The sequence below is a fragment of the Balaenoptera ricei genome, chromosome 16, assembly GCF_028023285.1.
Source record: "Balaenoptera ricei isolate mBalRic1 chromosome 16, mBalRic1.hap2, whole genome shotgun sequence".
Classification (NCBI taxonomy): Eukaryota; Metazoa; Chordata; class Mammalia; order Artiodactyla; family Balaenopteridae; genus Balaenoptera; species Balaenoptera ricei.
The window spans coordinates 19966105-19992128 of NC_082654.1; the positions used below are offsets into that span (position 1 = coordinate 19966105).

General features: G+C 37.6%; 1 protein-coding gene across 4 annotated transcripts in view; it reads right to left on the reverse strand.

Moving 5' to 3' along the window:
• Positions 1 to 1342: 1342 nt before the first annotated feature.
• The window catches only part of MXI1 (MAX interactor 1, dimerization protein), an 83905-nt gene continuing 59223 nt past the window's right edge, over positions 1343 to 26024 (reverse strand). For all 4 annotated transcript variants that reach the window (XM_059900773.1, XM_059900775.1, XM_059900774.1 and 1 more), the window contains exons 4-6: positions 8283 to 8397; positions 7485 to 7656; positions 1343 to 3903 (exon numbers count right to left, since the gene is read on the reverse strand). In XM_059900773.1, the coding sequence (XP_059756756.1) occupies positions 3740 to 3903; positions 7485 to 7656; positions 8283 to 8397 (451 nt within the window). In that variant the 3' untranslated portion in view covers positions 1343 to 3739. The remainder of the gene's footprint in view (positions 3904 to 7484; positions 7657 to 8282; positions 8398 to 26024) is intronic.

The following is a 26024-nucleotide window of genomic DNA, read 5'->3' on the forward strand; positions in this document are numbered from 1 at the left end:
TCACTAAAACCAATGATACATGAATCTTACAAAGCCTTTATTTAAAAATTTCTATAGGATGTCAAAATTTACTTCTTACAATGTAGAACCTACCACAGAATTTTGTGAAAATGAACCATTTTATTAATAGTCTTATTCTGCAAGACCCAGAGTCAGAATAACTAAAATTCAAGATTAAGGACGAAGAGATTAGAAGGCTGCATTCATCAGAGGAAGTAGAGAAGTATAACACCTGTTAATTTCCTTCTAGCACTACATGCTCCTGGGCTGTGGGGGTGGTGTGGATCCACAGGTGTCCGTTTTTGTAATTCTTTTTTTTTTCCTTTTTTATTCAAACAAAGTCACAAAAATTATAATCATCCTCATCAGTTCACTCAGTCTACATATATCAGTTTTAATCCTTAACAGTCTTTCAAAATAGAGGTAGTATTTCTATCAACTTTCCAGGAGGAAACAAGTCTCCATGAAGAAATTTAGTGTCTTGCCCAGGGTCCTTAGCAAATGTTAGAACTGCTATTTAAATGTAACCAAAACCCTTGTTCTTCCCCTGTTATGCTCTTTTTGGAAGGGAGTATGGAATTTTTGAGGTGGAAGGATAATAAAAAGGGCAGCTAGTTGCTTCTTCAAGTGGAAGAAAACAAACCCTCAAAAAACCCTTCCCCGAAAGGGTAAACCATTTCCTTTTGAGAAATGACCCAGGATGCAGTGTGGCTTTAGGTTTAGGAGCCTTGCCTGAACAATCCTCATTGCCTTTTAAAATCCCTTCATAATGCTAAAAACTGTCATTGTTATGGCCCTAAAAAAGGCATTTCTGCTGGAGTTTCTCATACCTATTCTAATCAGAAACTAGAGTTGTAATGACTTCATCACAATCTTCTTTGGTAATAATATGCACAGAAATAGGATTTACCTGTACCTATTAATATATCACTCAGACATTTTACATAGGGGGCAGTGTTAACTCAGGTTAGTAAGGACTAAATGGGAACTTCCAGATTGGTTTTCAATTTGAATAATAGTAGAGTCAAAGGGATTCCCTAAAAAGTTATTTGGAGAACAGATAATTATTAGAATGACAAATGGCTTTGTGTCCTACCTGAAGAAATTAAGATTATTGGGTACATTAAACCATCTGCAGTTAAGTTATGTGGAATTATCAGTCAAGAAGGCACCTGTTGTAAATTACTGAACAGGAAATGGCAATGATTTAAACTGCCATTAATTCAGACCACTGAAGTGGTATAAACATAGACATTTAAGGAGATAGTTGCCTCTCAAGATATGGATGCTCATTCATATTTTTTCCTTCATAGAGAAGGGTGGTACAAAAAGCACTCGTGTGTTCTTCATTCACAATTTTTATTTCTTGCAGTTAACTTTTTGTATCTTCAAAGTCCATTTGTCTTTAAAAAAAATTAATACTTATTCATCATACAATCCATCCCCTTCCCCCTAGGAAAACAAATTCAGGGAAGGAGTAATTTAGGGGGCAGTTGAAATAGGTACTATGGGTTCGTGACAAAGGCTTCCCAGCCCACCATCCTGTACACATACGACAAAATTGCAGCACCTCAAGTTCACCTAAATGAAGTCCCAAATTCCAGCCCTCGGCAAGTGATGCAAGTGAATGCCATGGGAATTACAAAATGGAAGCTCTGTCACTGGGTTCCATTTACTTTCCATGGTAGTTAGCAGAGTCTTCAAACTGTCTCCCTTGGGAAAGTCAAAAATAAGCAAACATATAGAGCAACATTTTGACCTGGCCAGGAGTAATTATAAATGAAACCAGAAATAATTTACCTGGGCCACAGAAATGAATTTCTTTTATCATGTTTTTCATTAAGTCCCCAGCACCTGAAGTAGCAAGTTCTAATAATGGGCTTCTAAAGGCATGCAGTTTTTCACACATCTACTTCAAAGAATTTCTTCCACTCAAACATACCACAGTCAAGGACAAAATATTTTTGGAGGCACGGGAAGAGCACAAGAACAAGTAAGTATATGATGAGGCCTTATGTATGACCAAGATGGTTCACGTCATATATAGAAGCAGTGAGAGCTGTTAAAAGTGCTACTTACAAAGGATGGTCTAACATTACACACACAACTCAACTGCACTGCTAAATATGGTTGTCTTTATTTTCTTTTTCCTTGCCCAGCCCTATCTAAACAAAATAAAACTACAGGACTGAAATTAACCCATTAAAATCAGCAATAAGTTATGAAAATCATAAAGCTTTTTTTTTTTCTTTTTTAAGTAATTAAGGGTAGTTAAATTATTTAAAGTATACAAAGTCCAAAGAGCCAGGGTAAGGTCTCCAAGGCTTCCTGGGGTAAGGGAGAGGGCCAGGGGAGAACCTGGGAGTTTGAAAGACAAAAAGGGAACACATGACATCAAAGTGCAGGCTAGAATTTCACTTAAAATAACATTTCTGAAAATATTGACAAGAGCAACAATAGCACCTGCACAATGGGATTGTGAGGAAGGAGAGAGACTGCCTGTAGGAAAACGGAAGCAAATCTTTACATTAAAATGAGACAAGTGCCGAACTTAACTATGTTAACTATGATAGTATGTCTACTATAGATATCAGATGGTTAAAAGATGGTAAAAGGTAATGATTCTAAAAGAAAACAAAAACAGCATTGACCTTTTTTCTACTTAGCCCAGACCTCATTCATTTTGTGCACTATAAAGAGTGAGGTGTGAGGTGTTTTATCATTATCAAATGCTGCATCAAAATAGATGATTTTTTCCCATGTGTTTTTCACTATAAAAGACGTCTATGTTTTTTATGGACAAGCTTTAAAAAGATGTCATTTTGGTTTTCAACACATACAAACAGTTATCAAAATCTGAAATAAAAATTCTGCCATGGCTCAGACCTTGGCCTGCTAATCTGTGTGCCCAGCTCTTCTGGCCCACGCAGACACAGAGGCACATGGAGCTTTTTCCTTCTGGCCCCTCAGTCCGAACTCAGGCCCTGTGTGGCAGAGCGTGTCATGCACACAGACCCAAGGGCCTAAGGGCAGCTGACTGTAGAGCTGGCGGTTGGGTGCCCTAGTGCTAACAATGCTGGATAAGGTTAGCTTGCTTAGCATGGAATCCAACAGAAAGCTGAGCTGCATGATGATCCCTTTCAAAAGGCTTCATGGGAGTCTCTCCTTTTGCAGAGCATGAAATGAGCTTTTTTTTTTTTTTTTTTTTTAAAGAATTGATCATCCACAGGCTTCAGGATAAGCTGTCCCAGGCTTGAGTTTTAATAGCTCTTTAGCTATCCAAGATTAATGCCTGATTATCTTGTCTTGTCACATTACTATAGGTTTGGTTTTTGTTTTTAGGACCAAAAAGCTCAGGAAGGGTTCATAATCCCATCCTTAAATGTGTCTACTCAATCAATGTAGTATGAGCAAACTAGAAAAGAAAAAGAGGATGGAATCTCCAATGTCCTCTTTCAAATCAACTAAATCAAATCGAGAAAATTTCACACACGTTTTCTGCTGCCATTAGAAACTGATTTTCAGATATGAATATTATGAATATTTGTTCTGTTGAGGAGCCTCTGCTCCACTTTTTGCTAAGTATTTGCTTAAATAGAGGTCTCTTGACCCTTCCATTCAAGTATAGCTTTGTTTAGCTTTAAAGAGGAGACTGCATCATGAACCCAATTTAAGAGATTGTTTGGATTGAACTGGCCCAGTGAATATTGTGCCCTGCACTGTTATGTCATGCTGGGTTCTAGGAAGTGAACGAAAGTTTGACACTGGCACTGGAGTAACCCTCGTCACTCCCAATACTCTGCAGGCTGCTGTGGTCATCAATGTCACTGATGCTGGTGGTACTGATATTGTCCACTTCTCCATGGGAGAACTCTGTGCTTTCAACATCCACTTCAATCTCCTCTGCCAAAGGGAAAAAAGGAAGAACGTTAGTAATCTAGTATACGTGTGCCTTCAAGAACAGGGGGGCATGAGGAAAAGAAATTACTTTTTGTAGTATAAACTGTTACACAAACTACTATCAGTCATCTGTGAAGAACAGAAGGACCCAAAGATGAAGAGACACAGGGATATATTTTGCAAGGGAAATGTCTGGTATACAGTGGTGGTCTCAATTTAAGCAGCAAGTTTACTAAAGCCTTTGACACCAGTCAGTCTAGACCTTCCACCAAAAGCACTTGAGCTACTTGGGAATTAGTGCTTAATATTAAAAGATCCCAACCCCAAGTAGTTTAACAACATTTGTTTTGCATTAAACTAGAAACTAATTCTCAGTGATCTTTATTAAGCAGAGTTGCCTTAAAGGGGGAAAAAAAGCATAAACTGAATACAGGTGAACTAGAAAATGTATCCATCCAGGCCTTTGGTGGTATTATTTTACAGATAGTTCTATAGACTTCTAGGATTCATCATAAAGATCTCTGACTATTCAGTAACCAAAATTAGCCAGTCATTATAAAGTGGACTCTGAGAGATTTGTCTTCAATTAAATTCTCTTGCATCAAATATAGCTTGAAATGAGGGCATGAGGCTTAAAAGTCTCTGGATTATAGTGAGATCTATAGTAAAGATTACAGTAAAGGCATTTTATTTTAGTACTGGTGGTATTTAACTTTACTTCAAAAACCAAACATGATAAAAAAATCTAAATACATATATGACCCAGCTATGTATAGATATTTTAATTGTTAAATACTACATATACAATCACCAATAATATATAAAAAGCAATACACATTTTTTTTAAAAAGGCAGTTGAAAGACCATTTTCTCCCATAACAGACAGGATGAACTCAATACTCTTCAATTCTCTTAAAACAAACTCAAAGCCTGATGTTTCATATTTGGCACTGATTTTAGCTGTTCACACTGATCACACAATCACTTTAGGAAACGTAGATTCTAGCTGAGCGCAAGAAGACAGAGTAAGTTATTTTAAAGAGCATAATTTTCAAAAGGGCTTGTTGCTTCAAAAAGTTTTAGCAATCTGTTTTTAAAATGCAGGCAGTTGTCCAAACAAGCTGTACAAATAATCCTATGAATTCATAACTATTTGTTTCATATCCATAATGCTTCACAGGCTATTTAGTGTTTCCCAGTATCACAGAACACTCATCCAACCTACATTTGGGAAACAAAATCAAGACACCCTATCCAACAGAGCATGCTGAACTCAATTAAAACAAAATAAAATGAGAGACTGTTCTAGCCAAATGGACTAGAGATGTTACTAAAAAAGTCCCTGTAACTCTGGGAAAGAGAGCTGCCAGAGAAGAACAAGACTGGTACTTGGTAAGGTACTTGCACTTTGGGAATACTAAAAAAATGAGAACTATAATGTTGAAAACATACCCTCTCTCTGCAATTTGGAGGTGGGGTGGGTACAAGGAGGTACCCACTTTTTGGTTATTTGAGGGTAACCAAAAAAGTTGATGAGATGTTCTTCTTTAAAGAAGAAAAAGTTAATAAACACAAGAAGAATGACAGAATTAGAAAAATCACTATTTTGTAACACCTAATGAAATAGTGATTGAGCAACAATCATCAATGACTGTTAAAACTATTAAGTGAAAGGTTGATACATCTGCATAAAAGATGACATCACCTGAACCCACTGACCAATTATCACTATCATGGGACAATCAAAAATAACACTGATGCAACAGGAAGTACACAGCACCACCCATGAAGTATTCTTGCCTCAAAAAAGAACATGAATTTAATCATGCCCCTAGATCTACCAACCAGTTTACAAGAAATATGAGGGACAGAACATGTTAAATGACACCATGAGGATTCATTCAGCCAAATCTAGAATGTGGGAAACTCTATAAGAAAAATGGCCCAGTTTCCCAGGTTCTACAAGAAGTAATTGGCATTGAAAAAAAAAAGTGAGAAAGGGAAAACTATTATAGATTAGAAGTACAGTTGACCCTTGAACAACTCAGGGGGTTAGGGATGCCAACTCTCCACACAGTCAAAAATCTGAGTCTAGCGTTACAGTCAGCCCTCCCTATCTGCAGATTCAACCAATCATGGATCATGTAAGTGCTGTAGCACATATTTACTGAAATATATCCACACATAAGTGCACCTGTGCAGTTCAAACTTGTGTTGTTCAAGGGCCAACTGTACCTTAAAAGGTACAAACGTAATGTAGACTTTGTTTGGATTCTAATTCAAACATACCAATGGTAAGATGCCATTTTTGAGAAAGTCTTTCAGAGACTGGGTATTAGATGACACTAAATAGGATTACCTGATTTTATTAATTTTGTGGGATATTATAATAGTATTATATATATTCTTAAAGTCCTATTTATTAAAGATACATATTGAAGTATTTAGGAACAAAATGATAATGTTACCTGAAATTTGATTTTAAAAAACTCCAGAAAAAATGGTGAGGGAGTAAGGGTAGTAGAGAACAGGTGAAACAAGAATGACAAAATGTTGACAGCTGTTCAAGCTGGATGACAGGTACATGAGAGTTCATTACTCTATTTACTTTTGTGTATGTTTAAAAATTTCCATAATACAAAGTCAAAAGAAATTTTACAAAATTTTCTTTTTTTGTTTTAGAATCCTCAAAATCTTGTGAGCTCTAGTTAAAGTTCACCTCTGGGATCTTTTATTGTGGTGTGAGGCCTGATGTAGTGGGAGCTATAGATGAGCAGATCAGTAAGATTCAAACAATTTCTTTTCTGGTTGTTTTTTGTTCCTTAATTCTGCCAAAGACAAATGTTCTGGGGCAGATGTAAAGAGAAATGAAGGGCATGGTACTTTAAAATATAGATATAAAAATTAACATCACCAGTAATAAAACATACCAACATAATGTATCTTCCTGATACAATGAATCGAGAAGGGCACAACATCACTTCTGTGATATTTCTTCCCCCAAATGTATAATACCTCAATCTAATGAAAAAACATCAGACAAACCCAAATTGAGGAACACTGCATAAAATAACTGACCAATATTCTTCAAATGTGTCATGGTCATGAAAGAAAGACTGAAGAAATATCTAATGCAATGTAGGATACTGCACTGGATCCTGGATCAGACAAAGGACATTACTGGGGAAAGTGGTGAAATTTGAATAAGGTTTATAGATTAATTAATAGTATTGCATGAATGTTAATTTCCTGGTTTCAATAACTGTACTATGGTTACATAAGATATTAACATTAGGGGAACCTGGGTGAAGGGTATATGAGAACTCAACAATTTTCTACAGAAAACTTATAACTTTTAAGTCTAAAATTGTTTCAAAGTGGAAAATTTTCAATATATATATAATCAAGAAAAAAAATTCTATAATTCATACAGGCATTGCTAGACAATGTGACTACATAAAATCTAGAATGCTACATTCAGTGCTGGCAAAAAAGGAAGCAAATACAATGCCACCCAACCTCCCCTCTCTAAATTCAGATACAGGGATGCTAGTGTTTCATTAGCGAAGAAGCTCACTGCCTACCTCGCTCTGAATCAGAACGATCTGAAGAAATAGTTGATCCAATGCTGTCCATTCGTATTCGTTCCATCTCTTGAGGACCCTGCAGCTGTTCCAGTCGCCGCTTTAAAAATCTCTGTTCTCGTTCCAAATTCTCTAGCTGGTGCTGGCTCTTCCTTTCAGCTTCTTCAAGTTTCTAAAATGATAAAGTGATATTTAAGTTTGTGTGAGGTACAGTACAAACAATAAAACTGATTCCTACCTAACATCTCAAAAGATTTCTTCTTTGACAGAGAAAACATGAATGACTATACATATGTGTATATACATAAAAACATACATAAGTATATATTTTTTAAACATGAAAAATAGTTCTTTCTTCACTTGTGTGTGTGTGTGTGCGTGTGTGTAATGAATGCTACATTACTAGAACAGTACAGAATTCTCAAAGTCTGTCTGTCAAGTTACCAGCACAAAAGAGAAACTTGCTCTGCAGTATAGTTTGATGGAAAATTACTGAGAGACATAGCCAAATGAAGTCATCTCCACCAGAGGGCACAACTGCCTTCCTTCAGGGTATCAGCAGAGTAATTGTTATTTTCCTAGTATTCTCAGCTCTTCAAATGACCATGCTGTCAAAACAATTTAATGTAATCAGGTTATGTTGCTCCCATCAGATTAGCTGATAAGTTTTCAGAAAATTTCTCTTGAGGTCAGTTATTAAAGGAGGACACTGTGCTAGCTGATATATATGAATAGGAATCATTGCTAAAAAGAGAGCAGGACTGAGAATCATCAGAAAATATGACAAAAAATTCCTACCTTGATGTGTGCTTTGGCTTTGTTGAGCAAACCAAGTGTTGTGTGCCTGGTGCAATCTGGTCCTAGTGGAATCAGAACTTTTAAGCGTTCTAAACACAGGCGAAGATGAGCTCGTCTAAGAAAGACAAAAAAGTCCAATCAGTACAGCCTGAATATTCCACTAAAAACATCCTAAAGCCTATTTTAAGAAAAATAAGAATTTTCACATTATTCAGTCTATAACCATGTTACGCCCCTAATTCTTCAGTTTCAACAAAGTATCTGCATGCAAGTGCAGGTGTGCCTACTGGTTTTCAGTTTCTGACATTTCTGTTGTACTCTGAAGACATCAGTCACTTCAGATTATTATCCCCAATGGTTATCTCTGTCAGAGGTGATTTAATTTTAACCTGCCCCATAAACTGTCTCAACTGTATTAATGTGGAAGTAGGAAAACATATTTGGGCAACTGTATTTGATTTTGAATGTGTAAAACCACAGGCTAGAGTAGAGGTTTTCAGCTTCAAAGCACCCCCAAATGCTCACAAATTTCCATTTCCTCCCTTCCACCTTTCATTCACACACACACACACACACACACACACCCTTCTCCACAACTGTAGCCATCCTACAGTGTTTGTTATTATGTATTAGGTTGAACCATACAAAATTTCTGATATTCAACCATTTCTCACTTATAAAAATGGCAACTTCATATGATCCAACACAATAGAAACAGCAAAATTCTGTGGCCAGTGAGGACAGGGTTAGGCAAAATATATGGCCCTGAGGTCAATTCTAGCCACTGAAACAACAACCCATAAAATAGTTCCCTATTTCCTAATATCTAAGTGTACCAGCTATCATTAGCTTTTCATTTTTATTTGTTCCCTCTCCCCTCTCTCTTACTACCCCTTACCACCTCCAATTTTCTACACATGGAAAAAAGCCATGACAGAATTCTTCACTAAAAATCACTGTATTCTTTAATACACCCATCCTGTGGGCAAGTTAGGGAAAATTTCTCCTGTAAATGCTAGCAGAGAGCCTCATGAATTTATATTCCCTATACCCTACAGGAACTATGATTACCATGATGAGAGTTCTGGGTACATAATTTCACCCTGAAACAATACTAGTTCGTATATCTGGTCCTGTGCTTCATAAAGTATAACATAATTCATCAGTTAATAATATATCTGAAAAGAAAACCCACAGATGTGTTCATAGATTAGCTCTATTCCATAAAGAGCCATAATTGAACATTTAGCAACTGTTTCAACTGCCCCACGAACAGAACACATCCTCCATTTTTTCCTCAAAGAGGGCCAAAACGGTCTACTAGCTCAGCCACCGAACTATGCTTTCTCTGTCTTAATACATAAGAAATAATGTTAAGAGACATTCTCAAATGCTAGCAATTTCAAAGAGGAATAGGAGAAGGCAGCCAATTATGTCACTGACAAGTAAGGATGATTAAGGGTAGTGAGGTCAGAGATCTGGCAGATGAATTGTCAAGATTCTTCCAGTACCCACTAGCCCAGCTAGTTAAAGGTCCGCTAGCATTTCCATTCCAAGTCTCTTTATTCAGTTCAACAACTAAAATCTACTAATTGGCTCCAGGCTGAAACCTGACATACCTAATGTGGATAATGAAAAAAAATTTTTAAACTTTCCCTAAATTAAAGGATTATCAATGGATTCCCCTTAATGAGATTAAACAATTTTAAAGTCACTCTCCTCCCCTGCTATGCTACCCAAAATCATAGAACCTTTAGTAGAATTTTCATTTTTAATTGGAAAATCCCTTAGGTGAGGACTCTCACATAATCACAGAGTGCTCTTGCTGAACAGGCTAAAACTAAACAAAATAAAGTCCACATTAAAAAGTGGCTTTGAGATTGGTTCAAGATGGCGGAGCAGAAGGACGTGCTCTCACTCCCTCTTGCGAAAGCACTGGAATCACAACTAGGTGCTGAACAATCATCGACAGGAAGACACTGGAACTCACCAAAAAAGATACCCCACATCCAAAGACAAAGGAGAAGCCACAATGAGACGGTAGGAGGGGCGCAATCACAATAAAATCAAATCCCATAACTGCTGGGTGGGTGACTCACAAACTGGAGAACACTTATACCACAGAAGTCCACCCACTGGAGTGAAGGTTCTGAGCCCCACGTCAGGCTTCCCAACCTGGGGGTCCAGCAACGGGAGGAGGAATTCCTAGAGAATCAGACTTTGAAGGCTAGCGGGATTTGATTGCAGGACTTTGACAGGACTGGGGGAAACAGAGACTCCACTCTTGGAGGGCACACACAAAGTAGTGTGCGCATCGGGACCCAGGGGAAGGAGCAGTGACCCCATAGGAGACTGAACCAGACCTACCTGCTAGTGTTGGAGGGTCTCCTGTAGAGGCAGGGGGTGGCTGTGTCTCACCATGAGGACAAGGACACTGGCAGAAGTTCTGGGAAGTACTCCTTGGCATAAGCCCTCCCAGAGTCCGCCATTAGCCCCACCAAAGAGCCCTGGTAGGCTCCAGTGTTGGGTCGCCTCAGGCCAAACAATTAACAGGAAGGGAACACAGCCCCACCCATCAGCAGAAAAGTGGATTAAAGTTTTACTGAGCTCTGCCCAGCAGACCAACAGCCAGCTCTACCCACCACCAGTCCCGCCCATCAGGAAACTTGCTCAATCCTCTTAGATAGCCTCATCCACCAGAAGGCAGACAGCAGAAACAAGAAAAACTACAATCGTGCAGCCTGTGGAACAAATACCACATTCACAGAAAGATAGACAAGATGAAAAGGCAGAGGGCTATGTACTAGATGAAGGAACAAGATAAAAGCCCTGAAAAAACTAAATGAAGTGGAGATAGGCAACCTTCCAGAAAAAGAATTCAGAATAAAGATAGTGAAGATGATCCAGGACCTCAGAAAAAGAATGGAGGCAAAGATTGAGAAGATGAAAGAAATGTTTAACGAAGACCTAGAAGAATTAAAGAACAAACAAACAGAGATGAACAATACAATAACTGAAATGAAAAATACACTAGAAGGAATCAATAGCAGAATAACTGAGGCAGAAGAACGGATAAATGACCTGGAAGACAGAACGGTGGAATTCACTGCTGTGGAACAGAATAAAGAAAAAAGAATGAAAAGAAATGAAGACAGCCTACGAGACCTCTGGGACAACATTAAACGTAACAACATTCGCATTATAGGGGTCCCAGAAGGAGGAAAGAGAGAGAAAGGACCCGAGAAAATATTTGAAGAGATTATAGTCGAAAACTTCCCTAACATGGGAAAGGAAATAGCTACCCAAGTCCAGGAAGTGCAGAGAGTCCCATACAGGATAAACCCAAGGAGAAACACGCCAAGACACATAGTAATCAAAGTGGCAAAAATTAAAGACAAACAAAAATTATTGAAAGCAGCAAGGGAAAAACGACAAATAACATACAAGGGAACTCCCATAAGGTTAACAGCTGATTTCTCAGTAGAAACTCTACAAGCCAGAAGGGAGAGGCATGACATATTTAAAGTGATGAAAGGGAAGAACCTACAACCAAGATTACTCTACCCTGCAAGGATCTCATTCAGATTCGATGGAGAAATCAAAAGCTTTACAGACAAGCAAAAGCTAAGAGAATTCAGCACTACCAAATCAGCTTTACAACAAATGCTAAAGGAACTTCTCGAAGTGGGACACACAAGAGAAGAAGAGGACCTACAAAAACAAACCCAAAACAATTAATAAAATGGTAACAGGAACATACATATCGATAATTACCTTAAATGTGAATGGATTAAATGCTCCAACCAAAAGACACAGGCTCACTGAATGGATACAGAAACAAGACCTGTATATATGCTGTCTACAAGAGACCCACTTCAGACCTAGGGACACATACAGACTGAAAGTGAGGGGTTGGAAAAAGATATTCCATGCAAATGGAAATCAAAAGAAAGCCAGAGTAGCAGTACTCATATCAGATAAAATAGACTTTAAAATAAAGAATGTTACAAGAGACAAGGAAGGACACTACATAATGATCAAGGGATCAATCCAAGAAGAAGGTATAACAATTATAAATATATATGCTCCCAACATAGGAGCACCTCAATACATAAGGCAATTGCTAACAGCTATAAAAGAGGAAATCGACAGTAACACAATAATAGTGGGGGACTTTAACACCTCACTTACACCAATGGACAGATCATCCAAAAAGAAAATTACTAAGGAAACACAAGCTTTAAATGACACAATAGACCAGATAGATTTAATTGATATTTATAGGACATTCCATCCAAAAACAGCAGATTACACTTTCTTCTCGAGTGCGCATGGAACATTCTCCAGGAAAGATCACACCTTGGGTCACAAATCAAGCCTCAGTAAATTTAAGAAAATTGAAATCATATCAAGTATCTTTTCTGACCACAACGCTATGAGATTAGAAATCAATTACAGGGGAAAAACGTAAAAAACACAAACACATGGAGGCTAAAAAATACACTACTAAATAACCAAGAGATCACTGAAGAAATCAAAGAGGAAATCAAAAAATACCTAGAGACAAATGACAATGAAAACACGACGATCCAAAACTGATGGGATGCAGAAAAAGCTGTTCTAAGAGGGAAGTTTATACCTATACAAGCCTACCTCAAGAAACAAGAAAGATCTCAAATAAACAATCTAACCTTACACCTAAAGGAACTAGAGAAAGAAGAACAAACAAAACCCAAAGTTAGTAGAAGGAAAGAAATCATAAAGATCAGAGCAGAAATAAATGAAATAAAAACAAAGAAAATAAAAGCAAAGATCAATACAACTAAAAGCTGGTTCTTTGAGAAGATAAACAAAATTGATAAACCATTAGCCAGACTCATCAAGAAAAAGAGGGAGAGGACGCAAATCAATAAAATTAGAAATGAAAAAGGAGAAGTCGCCACAGACACCACAGAGATACAAAGCATCCTAAGAGACTACTACAAGCAACTTTATGCCAATAAAATGGACAACCAGGAAGAAATGGACACATTCTTAGAAAGGTATAACATTCCAAGACTGAACCAGGAAGAAATAGAAAATATGAACAGACCAATCACAAGTAATGAAATTGAAACTGTGATTAAAAATCTTCCAACAAACAAAAGTCCAGGAACAGATGGCTTCACAGGTGAATTCTATCAAACATTTAGAGAAGCGCTAACACCCATCCTTCTCAAACTCTTCCAAAAAATTGCAGAGGAAGGAACACTCCCAAACTCATTCTATGAGGCCACCATCACCCTGATACCAAAACCAGACAAAGATACTACAAAAAAAGAAAATTACAGACCAATATCACTGATGAATATAGATGCAAAAATCCTCAACAAAATACTAGCAAACAGAATCCAACAACACATTAAAAGGATCATACACCATGATCAAGTGGGATTTATCCCAGGGATGCAAGGATTCTTCAATATATGCAAATCAATCAATGTGATACACCATATTAACAAATTGAAGAAGAAAAACCCTATGATCATCTCAATAGATGCAGAAAAAACTTTTGACAAAATTCAACACCATTTATGATAAAAACTCTCCAGAAAGGGGGCATAGAGGAAAACTACCTCAACATAATAAAGGCCATATATGACAAACCCACAGCAAACATCATTCTCAATGGTGAAAAACTGAAAGCATTTCCTCTAAGATCAGGAACAAGACAAGGATGTCCACTCTCACCACTATTATTCAACATAGTTTTGGAAGTCCTAGCCACGGCAATCAGAGAAGAAAAAGAAATAAAAGGAATCCAAATTGGAAAAGAAGAAGTAAAACAGTCACTGTTTGCAGATGACATGATACTATACAGAGAATCCTAAAGATGCCACCAGAAAACTACTAGAGCTAATCAATGACTTTGGTAAGTTGCAGGATACAAAATTAATGCACAGAAATCTCTTGCATTCTTATACACTAATGATGAAAAATCTGAAAGAGAAATTAAAGAAACACTCCCATTTACCACTGCAACAAAAAGAACAAAATACCTAGGAATAAACCTACCTATGGAGACAAAAGACCTGTATGCAGAAAACGCTAAGACACTGATGAAAGAAATTAAAGATGATACAAACAGATGGAGAGATATACCATGTTCTTGGATTGGAAGAATCAACATTGTGAAAATGACTATACTACCCAAAGCAATCTACAGATTCAATGCAATCCCTATCAAATTACCAGTGGCATTTTTTACAGAACTAGAACAAAAAATCTTAAAATTTGTATGGAGACACAAAAGACCCCGAATAGCCAAAATAGTCTTGAGGGAAAAAAACGGAGCCGGAGGAATCAGATTCCCTGACTTCAGACTACACTACAAAGCTACGGTAATCAAGACAATACGGTACTTGAACAAAAACAGAAATATAGATCAATGGAACAGAATAGAAAGCCCAGAGCTAAACCCATGTACCTATGGTCAACTAATCTATGACAAAGGAGGCAAGGATATACAGTGGAGAAAAGACAGTCTCTTCAATAAGTGGTGCTGGGAAAACTGGACAGCTACCTTAAAGAATGAAATTAGAACACTCCCCAACACCATACACAAAAATAAACTCAAAATGGATTAGAGACCTAAATGTAAGACCGGACACTATAAAACTCTCAGAGGAAAACACAGGAAGAACACTCTTTGATATAAATCACAGCAAGATCTTTTTTGATCCACCTCCTAGAGTAATGGAAATAAAAACAAAAATAAACAAATGGGATCTAATGAAACTTAAAAGCTTTTGCAAAGCAAAGGAAACTACAAGCAAGACAAAAAGGCAACCCTCAGAATGGGAGAAAATATTTGCAAATGAATCAACGGACAAAGGATTAATCTCCAAAATATATAAATAGCTCACGCAGCTCAATATTAAAAAAACAAACAACCCAATCCAAAAATGGGCAGAAGACCTAAATAGACATTTCTCCAAAGAAGACATACAGACGGCCACAAAGCACATGAAAAGATGCTCAACATCACTAATTATTAGAGAAATGCAAATCAAAACTACAATGAGGTATCACCTCACACCAGTTAGAATGGGCATCATCAGAAAATCTACAGACAACAAATGCTGGAGAGGGTGTGGAGAAAAGGGAACCCTCTTGCACTGTTAGTGGGAATGTAAATTGACACAGCCACTATGGAGAACAATAAGGAGGTTCCTTAAAAAACTAAAAATAGAATTACCATATGACCCAGCAATCCCACTACTGGGCATATACCCAGAGAAAACTGTAATTCAAAAAGACACATGCACCTGAATGTTCATTGCAGCACTATTTACAATAGCCAGGTCATGGAAGCAACCTAAATGCCCATCAACAGAAGAATGGATAAAGAAGTTGTGGTACATATATACAATGGAATATTACTCAGCTGTAAGAAGGAACGAAATCGGGTCACTCGTAGAGACGTGGATGAATCTAGGGACTGTCATATGGCGTGAAGTAAGTCAGAAAGAGAAAAACAAATATCGCATATTAACGCATATATGTGGAACCTAGAAAAATGGCACAGGTGAACCAGTTTTCAGCGCAGAAATTGAGACACAGATGTAAAGAACAAATGTATGGACACCAAGGGCGGAAAGTGGCGGGGGTGATGGTGGTGTGATGAATTGAGAGATTGGGATTGACATATATACACTAATAGGTATAAAATGGATAACTAATAAGAACCTGCTGTATAAAAAAATAAATAAAATTCAAAAAATAAAAATAAAAAAAATTAAAAGTGCCTTTAAACTCTTCATTAGGATTATTATAGCATATGCCTAACAACGAACTCATGTGAGATGACTGGAGGGTGGAGAGAGACTGGTGGTTCTCTTGCAATAATTAGAGGCTCCCAAGGGAGCTCTGAATTCAGTCATCTAAAAAAGTTAACAAAGCAACTAACTAGTAAAGTTAACAAGTATTTTGCCACAGGAATAAATTGTCAATTTTGTTTAAATTATTTAACCCCAGCAATTCAGTGCATATATAGGAACTTTTACTTTTAGCTTAAGAAACTTCAAAATGACTCCTTACTATAGTTTCATATCAAGAAAAAAATGGGTGGGTCAGTTTTCTGTTTTGTGAGATCTAAGTTAAAGTCATATTAACATCTAAGCAGAATTTGCAGCAACATGGATGCAACTAGAGATTATCATACTAAGTGAAGTAAGTCAGACAGAGAAAGACAAATATCATATGATATCACTTATGTGTGGAATCTAAAATATGGCACAAATGAACATATCTACAAAACAGAAACAGACACAGAGATCAGACTTGTGATTGCCAAGGGGGAGGTGGGAAGGGAGAGGGATGGACTGACAGTTTGGGGTTGGCAGATGCAAACTATTACATTTAGAATGGATAAACAACAAGGTCCTACTGTATAGCACAGGGAACTATATCCAATTTCCTGGGATAAACCATAATGGAAAAGAATATAAAAAAAGGAGTGTGTGTGTGTGTGTGTGTATACACACACATACATATATATATGGATAACTGAGTCACTTTCCTGTATAGCAGAGACTGGCACAACATTGTAAATCAACTATACTTCAATAAAAAAAAAAGATGAAAAAAAAAAACTATGCTTTAATGTGAAAAAAAAAAAACAATCTAGGCAGAAATCAATTAAAAAGGGACTTCCCTGGTGGCACAGTGGTTAAGAGTCCGCCTGCCAATGCAGGGGACACGAGTTTGATCCCTGGTCCAGGAAGGTCCCACATGCCGTGGAGCAAGTAGGCCTGAGCACCACAACTGCTGAGCCCGCATGCCACAACTACTGCAGCCTGTGCGCCGCAACTGCTGAGCCTGCGTGCTGCAACTGCTGAAGCCCGCATGCCTAGAGCCCATGCTCTGCAACAAGAGAAGTCACTGCAATGAGAAGCCCATGCATTGCAACGAAGAGTAGTCCCCGCTTGCCTCAACTAGAGAGAGCCCGTGCACAGCAATGAAGACCACAAAAAAAAGCAGTCCCCCCCAAAAAAAGAGAAGAAATCAACTAACAATATTAAAATGTCTGTTTTCTCTTTTTAAAAAATCATTCAGTTGTATATTACATGACTTTTGTGTACTCAGCAATGATGTTCCAGACACTTGCTTGAGTGGGAGAAGTAAAAAAAAAACGTATATTTTAAGAGTTTATAATCTAGACTACAAAATGAAACATTTTGTTTCATTTAGTTCACAATGAAATGAGTCATACAGGTATCAAGGGCAACAGAATCTGAATAAAAGGAGAGATTGTACTTGGAGAAGGCAGCCTTTTAAAAGAGGTTGAAACTTGACTTTGAACTTGAGGGATGCTGAATTTGTTTATGAAAAAAGCAAGGATTTTCAAGGTAATTAAAAGAGTAAAGGATTCAAAGTGCACACATTGGGACCAAGTTTAAACCAAAAATTAAAAATAGCTTTTTTCATTCAAGAGAAAACAACTGAATTGGAATTCTATAAGGAAATATCAGCCAAGTTCAGCAGTCTGGTGATCTACAATAGCACTGTCAAATCAGGAGCTACCCAGGCCAAAGGAGTCAAGGTGTAAGTAATGCCTAAATGAACAGGGAAGGCAGACTGCCCCTCTAAAATATTTTTTATTAGCCACTATTGAACATTTCTTCAGTCAAGTCAATTTGTTTAGCCATTTTTAAAAATTGAAGTATAGTTAATTTACAATGTTGTGTTAGTTTCAGGTGTACAACAAAGTGATTTGGTTATACATACATTTTTTTTTTCAGATTCTTTTCCATTATAGGCTATTACAAGATATTGACTATAAGTCCCTGTGCTGTACCATAGGTCCTTGTTGTTTATTTTATATATAGTACTGTGTATATGTTAATCCCAAACTCCTAATTTATCTCCCCCACCCCTACCCTGCTATCCCCTTTGGTAAGCATAAGTTTGTTTTCTACGTCTGTGAGTCTACGTCTGTTTTCTAAATAAGTTCATTTGTATCATTTTTTTTAGATCCCACATATAAGTGATATCATATGATAGTTGTCTTTCTCTGTCTGACTTAACTTCACTTAATATGATAATCTCTAGGTCCATCCATGTTGCTGCAAATGTCATTATTTCGTTCTTTTTTATGGCTGAGTAATATTCCATTGTATATATATACACCACATCTTCTTTATCCATTCATCTGTTGATGGACATTTAGGTTGCTTCCAGGTCTTGGCTATTGTAAATAGCGCTGCAATGAACATTGGGGTGCATGTATTTTTTTGAATTTTTATTGAGTTATAATTTACATACCATATAATTCACTTGCTTTACTTGTACAATTCAATGATTTTTGGGTATATTTAGAGAGTTGTGTAACCATCACCACTGGCATGGAGTTTGGTTTTTTTGGGGGGCCACACTGCATGTGGGATCTTAGTTCCTCAACCAGGGATCGAACCTGCGCCCCCGGCATTGCAAGCATGGAGTCTTACCCGCTGGACCACCAGGTACATCCCGCCTGTATCTTTCTGAATTAGAGTTTTCTCTGGATATATGCCCAAGAGTGGGATTGCAGGATCATATGGTAACTCTGTTTTTAGTTTATTAAGGAACATCTATACTGTTCTCCATAATGCCTGCACCAATTTACATGCCCACCAACAGTGTAGGAGGGTTCCACTATTGAACATTTCTTCAGTCAAGTAATTTTAAATGTGCTCCAAGATGCAGTTTATACTAAGAAAACATACCCTGAGATAACATGTCTCACAAAGGCCAGTGATGCCATTTTCCATGTTTTGTAAATAGGGTCCTTCAAAATAGATAATATTATGAAGGATGAGTGGTGAATGATGTCCTCTGCTCTTCTGTGGGGACAAGTGTATGTGTGGGAGCCAAATGTCATTTCCTCCAGTTTTTGTACTTATAAGTGAATCAGGCATTTGGAGAATAGAATAACAAAGGGTTAATGGAAGTTGAACAATAGCAGCTGACCAAGGCGGAGCCACACTTTTCAAAGTTGCCATTCAAATACTGCACACAGTTTTTCACATGTGCTTATATGCCACTTTTAAGTAAATGCAATGGATTCTCTGTGACTGTCAACTGGAAAGTTCAATCAGAAAATCCATTCTCTTCCATGTGTAAGTTTTTTCTCTCCAACAAATTACAAAACGAACTGTATGGCAAAATTCTTCTTCCCTTACAATGGTGCTGTGCTGCTCTCCACCCTCTCCCCCATAGTCTCCCTGCTGGTAACCAGATTGCAAGCTTAACCACCAATGACCTAGAAAGGCATATCTTTTGATGCCATCTGGTTCTTTCTTTTCTTGCCTTCATTCTCATGTGACTGGTGGCTCAGGAGTCTCTTGTACAGAGCTGCCAAATCATGAACTGTAAGACAATGGGGGAAAAAGAGGACAAGAGACAGAGAAGAAAAAAAGCTTGGTTTGATTTGAAAATCCTTATGTACTGAGAAAAAACTTGCAACTATCATGAGACGATGTTTTTCAAGTCTTCAAGGAGTGGAAGAACTGACATAAAGAAGAAGGATTCATGAAAGGCATGGTTCTGTACCTTTAGTCAAAGTAGGGTAAGAAGGTTGGGGAAAGTTAAGGCTGCTGTTCTGAATATTCTGATGAACATTAGACTAACAGTCAATAGGAAAAAACCTCACATTGTAAAATTAACGTAATCAGACTTGATGGAAAAAAATGTAGCACCCTGGTTAGCAGTTACTTAACTTTTCACAACGCATCAATAGCTCAATAAAAACTATACAACTAAAATCTTTCCTAATTTAGCGTGAGCGACTGTAAAGCGAAGTTAAGATTAGACACTGCAGCAGGAGGTGCCTTGTGAGAAAACTGGAGTCTTGCAGAGAGGGAGGGGGCAAGACAATGGAGAGATGGCAAAAGTACTTTTATTTTCAAAGACACTTTGAGGTCTGTTTTAAAATGAGATTTAAAAGTGGGTTTTACCCAGGGGAAGAGGCAATTCCCAGTGACTAACCCTGTTAGAGAGAAGGTCCTATCAGAATTACCCACACCTTCAAAAAGGGCAAGCCCCTTGTGGGAGAAGGAACAATTAGAGTCTGTTTGGCTTTTATTTTGGTAGATTGGGATCATTTTTCCCTGAAAGAACCAGTGCTGCTTTTGATTTCAAACCTTGTAAACTCTACTGCCAAAGTGAAATATCACAGAACATGAGGGGAAATGATTTTGCCATAAAATGGTCCCTGCTAGTAGGTGTGATATTTTAATGCATAGGTATATCAACCAGAAGAAGCACACTGTTGAGGGAGGAGAGAGGAAAGAATTCCCTTTCAGAAAGAAATTGCAAGCATCTATCTCACGATGATGTTTTTCAAGTCGTCTCTTGAAACTCTAATCCCTCTGCCCAACAACAATAAGAAATTTAACGCCTGCCCAGCCTCACAAACCATCCATTGGCTGATGCCCTTGGAGGCACGGTCCTTCACTGGAACTTACTTGTCTTTCATTCCTCCACTACGGGATACCAAGACTTTGCCAAGTAACGAAATAAAAATGGAAAACAAGTCAAGCGATAGGGACAGTACTGTATTTTCCTCTCTGTTGAATGTTACGCAATGGGCTGTGAGTCCTCCCTTGAGCCACTTTCTTCAAAGCTGCAGTGGCTTGTGGCCAGGTTTCCCAACTCTCTACACAACACTTTTGCACATGACAGCAACTAGCTGTTTTTCCTACACATTTTGTACTCCAGCATTTCTCTAAAATGTAACATGCTGAGAATTTTCTGAAAATCTACAGTTACCAAAAAAAAAAAAAAAACCAAAAAACTGCCTGCCTCCTTTTCTTATAAAAAAAAATGACATTAAAGATGGATCCAGATATCAAGCACAATCATGCTACACATGAACTTTATTACAAAAAACAAATATGATCATATTCTGCTGTTCAGCTTACTCTGTTTGTGAAATAAGCTTTAGACAAGCTATTCCCATAAAACGGCACATGATAATTATATGCTTCATTTACAACTTATATATTATCTACTTCATAAAAAATAGACTATTAACTTCCAGTGAGTAACTTAGTAAGTGGCATTTCCCTAGCGTCGGAATTGACTGTGGTGTCATGGGGCTTAAGGACAATAAAATTAAAACTTAGGAGAATAGCTAGGACCCTCTTCTCACTTTTCAGAAAAAAACTGCTTTCATTAATATTCCTCTTAATTCAACTGGTATCGTGTAAAATAACCAGATAGGAATATTTACAAGTGTTATAATGAAGTTGTAAATTATATAAAGTACATAATATTATGATAATATAAATTATTCTATAGTCACATTTATCCACCTCAGCACTTAAAGGGCTCATCTATATACAAGATAAGAAAATCAGTAAGGTTGAGATACATGTTACTCATTCTTTGAAAACTTTTAAAAATCAGTTTCTCCCAGTAAAATCAAAGTAGTTCTCAGGGTAGGGAGCCAGAGAGTTTTTTGTTTTTTTTTAAGTTATTCTATTTTTTAAAAATAAATTTATTTATTTATGGATTTAAACATTTTTGGCTGCATTGTGTCTTTACCGCTGCGCACGGGCTTTCTCCAGTTGCGGCGAGCAGGGGCTACTCTTCGTTGCGGTGCACGGGCTTCTCATAGCGGTGGCTTCTCTTGTTGCGGAGCACAGGCTCTAGGTGCATGGGCTTCAGTGGCTGTGGCACGCGGGCTTCACTAGTTGTGCGTCGCAGGCTCTAGAGCGCAGGCTCAGTAGCTGTGGCACACAGGCTTAGTTGCTCTGCGGCATATGGGATCTTCCCGGACCAGGGCTCGAACCCGTGTCTCCTGCATTGGCAGGCAGATTCTTAACCACTGTGCCACGAGGGAAGTCACCAGAGAGTATTTAAAGCCAGAAAGTTAAATATAGTATGCCTTCCAGAAGTCATAATTTTCCTCAAAGGTTTGGAAAAAGAACACTATTTTATATAAAAACAAGAACTGATAATAGTGTTTATATAAAATAGTGTTCTTCTTTATTTGAAGAAGACTTCAAATAAATCTTACATTATTTCATAGTACAACCCAGGACCTCCAGGAATCTATGTTAAACTATTAGAGCAAATTACTACAGATCACTATCAGAGCTCGGGACTTCAGAACATCAATTCTGAATTACTGTTGGGATTATGTCTTTCAAAGGTTTAGAGAGAGAGAAAGAGTGGAGCGGGGGAAGCGAGCAGGGGAGAGGTGAGTACTCAATAAATTAATGATGACAGTGACATATTCTTTCTTAAACTACACAGATTCCATGTAGGCTGAAATTTTAGTCTTTACATCTCAGAGATATGAAGAGGATGAAGTGGCACTCAGTCAATAACAATGACCATCAGTAAACAAAGAGCTACATTCTATTATGCCACTGAATTAGATGCTGTAAAAATTTTTTAAAGATGCCAGTAGTAATCTTTATCTGTTTGAAGATGCTATAATTTGGCCTACCACCTTTCCAGCTCCACCTACCATTATCCATTCCCTTTTGCAAACCTCTTCCACAAACCAAAGGTTTGTATTTACGGATTTCTCTACCTGGAATACCCTTTCCTCCACTGTCCTCTAGTGGGCATCTAACTCATTTGTCAGCCCACAGCCAAACTACTGTTTCTTCCATGAGGCCTTCCTTGTCATATCCCTTCCTCAGATAATTAATACTTGATTTTTACACTAATCACACTATATTTTAATTATCTTCTGGATAAGAATGAATCCATACTTTTTAGTCGTTTTAGTTCTTCCAATACCCAAACAGAATGACTGGCCCACAGTGGGGAGAAGGGATGTAACAATTTCTAGTGGATATTTCTGGGCCTCCCTAACTCAGCAAAGTTGAGGTAAAAATACAGGGGCCTCCAAACAGTATAATCAGATGGCAGGCCAACATTCATGAGAGATTTGCTTATGGATGCCAGAACTCTATACTTTGGTGTGCAGCTGTGGTCGCCACCCAAGATGACTACACGTAGAGTAACTGACAATCTCCAACCAACTCTTGTTAAGAGTAGACATGAAGCAGAGGGTTGGGAACTGCATCCATTTACAAGAGAGTGACTTATCAAAGTATTTACAGTGATGGGGGACTAGGTCAACAATATCAAATAAAATTCACAGATAATTTTTTAAAATCCATTTTTTTGGTCACCAATATCAACTTTCTGACCTTACTGACAGGCCTCCTAGCAAGTAGAAAACCTGACTGATAAGTCTGGCCTCTGTTCCAGCTGTTGTTCAAGAAATGGTGATAATAAAAAGTATGATGACAGGAAGGCAATTATTAAGGAGAAAATAGAAAAAAAAATAGCTAAGAAAACCCAGGTATGAGGGGAAAAAGTCTAAAAAGAAATACTCCACAATGCAAGGGGGAAAAAAATTAAATGAACAGTTTTTATCTCATTTGATAAGATGAGAAACTCATGTCTCCATAGTTTTACAAGCTCTCAGGACTGCTGATCCCTTGAAGCCTACAGTACAGAACACATAAATTATTTCATTTTTATTGTTCTGCATTCATCTCTAAGGGAGACTTGACTCTTGACAGCCTCATGTGAAAAAAATAATTAAAATCTGGTTCCAGAGGCATATGTTCTCTACTGAAACTCCCACAAGGAACCCAATCTCCAAAGTGATTTAACGGAAATTGCTCACTTGATATCCATTCTGTGCTCAACTTAACTTCCATGCATATGTCTCATTCCCTCTCATATCTGTTTACAAGAATTTTGTTAAAAAAAAAAAAAAAACTTGATCATTCATTCACCATATTTCTTCTTTGGTCACACAAGAACTTTCTGTGTTCCAAGTTTCAAAGTCTGGGAAATAGGGCTACATCACTGGTGAAAACAGTGGCAATTTGTTCTAAATACAAAATAGCTTATTTTCCTTTGGCAACTCTCCAGGGTTTTGGGTGGAGGGAAAGGATACTTCTCTCTGGAGAGATCAGGCTCTGAACCTGGCCTACTGTCAAAACTTAGCTGTGGGTGGGAGAGAAATTTTTTTAAATTATTTATCTTTCACATCAATTTGGAAACTGATTAAAGATTTTTGCATTATTAACAGTTTTTCTACTCTTCAGTCTTTTGTTGGTGTTCATCCCTATTCTGGCAGCCCCCATTGGCTGATTTAATGGTACCAAGGGGCTGAGAAGTGTTGCTGTCCAAAAGAAAAAGCATTCTCTCACAGGGACTGGGAAGGCAATCTGCAATCACAACAGTAGCTACTTGTTAATTTTCTATTTGAAACACAGTGATGTCAATAGTATTGTACCCTGCCAGCCACCATGGGGTAAAGTACATTTTGAAACCAAAACAAACTTCCTACGTGCTGGCAAGTCAGATTTGAGACACAGTGATAACTTTCTGTAAGACACTGCCCTAGTTTTATATACAAAATGCACACAACAAGCATCAGTCTATTATTCTGTAAGAGTTTAAGTCTGCCTCTCACAGCTCCATTCCTACCCACAGCCCAGTACAATTTATCAAATCACAGTCCAGGGTGGAAGAGGGAAAGGAAGAACTATTGTTACTGACCTCTAATAAAATGGCGATCCTGCTTAGCACAAACAGCACACTCCAAGAATGCTTTGTAATGTAGATGTTCATTTAGAAGCATAAAATGAAAATAGCGTGATACCTTTAAAAATAGTCCCACTATTAAGATGTGATTAGTGTAATAGTTCACTTTAAGGAGGTGTATGCACTTAGGAGGAGAGGCACCTTTCTTACATGAAACAGAAACACTCTGGCCTAAGAATTAATGCATCCCTGGAAGATGAATATTCACAATTTGTACTGAATATAAGTAACCTGAAATAGAGAGCTAAATGACTAAAACTGGTGACTATGCTTACTACTAGCAGACGGCAAATGGTTTGGCATTGCTGGACATCTGCCAATTTAGTCAATCCAAGCCAGGGATTATTTTTAAAGCCCCATTTTAGTAAAATTTCCCCAAAATCAAAATGTGGGGTTTTCTGGTTTTGTTTTTGCTTTGGGGAGGTAAAATTTGGGGCAGGAAAAAGGGTGCCAAAGAGCAATTGTTGGCCAGGTGTAATTTTTAAAAAAACTAATCCTGAGGTATTTGTAGGGCATTTGGAACCTTTTAAAAAATAAGATTCACAGAATTTTAAAATAAGATTCACAGAATTCACAGTCCTGACAATGACAGAGAATTAATGTTCTTATGTCAAAGTTACTTAACTCCTCTGATCTTTCTCTTTCATTATATACTGTATCACATTTTTTTCTGACCACAAAGGGCCCAACTGAAGAGTAGTTTTTGAGAGTTACTTTTGGAGGCAGCCTCGCATAACAGCTGGCACCAATCCTGGACATGCTCTTCTCTGATAAAGCAGAAAATTTTTCAGTGTTGTATTAGGGCACTGACAGAAGAGCATTTTTAGGCAGGTAGAAAGTGAACATGCCTTAAGAACTACTTTACTTTAAAAAACCCTTCTGAAAAGGAAAGGTATTCAAAGGATTAAGAACAATTACAATAGTCTCCTAAAAGGTAAACTTTTATCAGTAAAAGACTGAGTTCAAATTAAGACTGGGTTGCAACACTACACTTTGTGGCTTGTTTCTATTTATATTTGTCTAAATCTTAGTTTGACTCTCCTCTGGATAAGCCCAGAAAAAAATTAAATGAGAGAAGAATCAGAGATATAATATTTATTTTGTATGATTCCAGCCTCAAGGCAATACCATTATAGT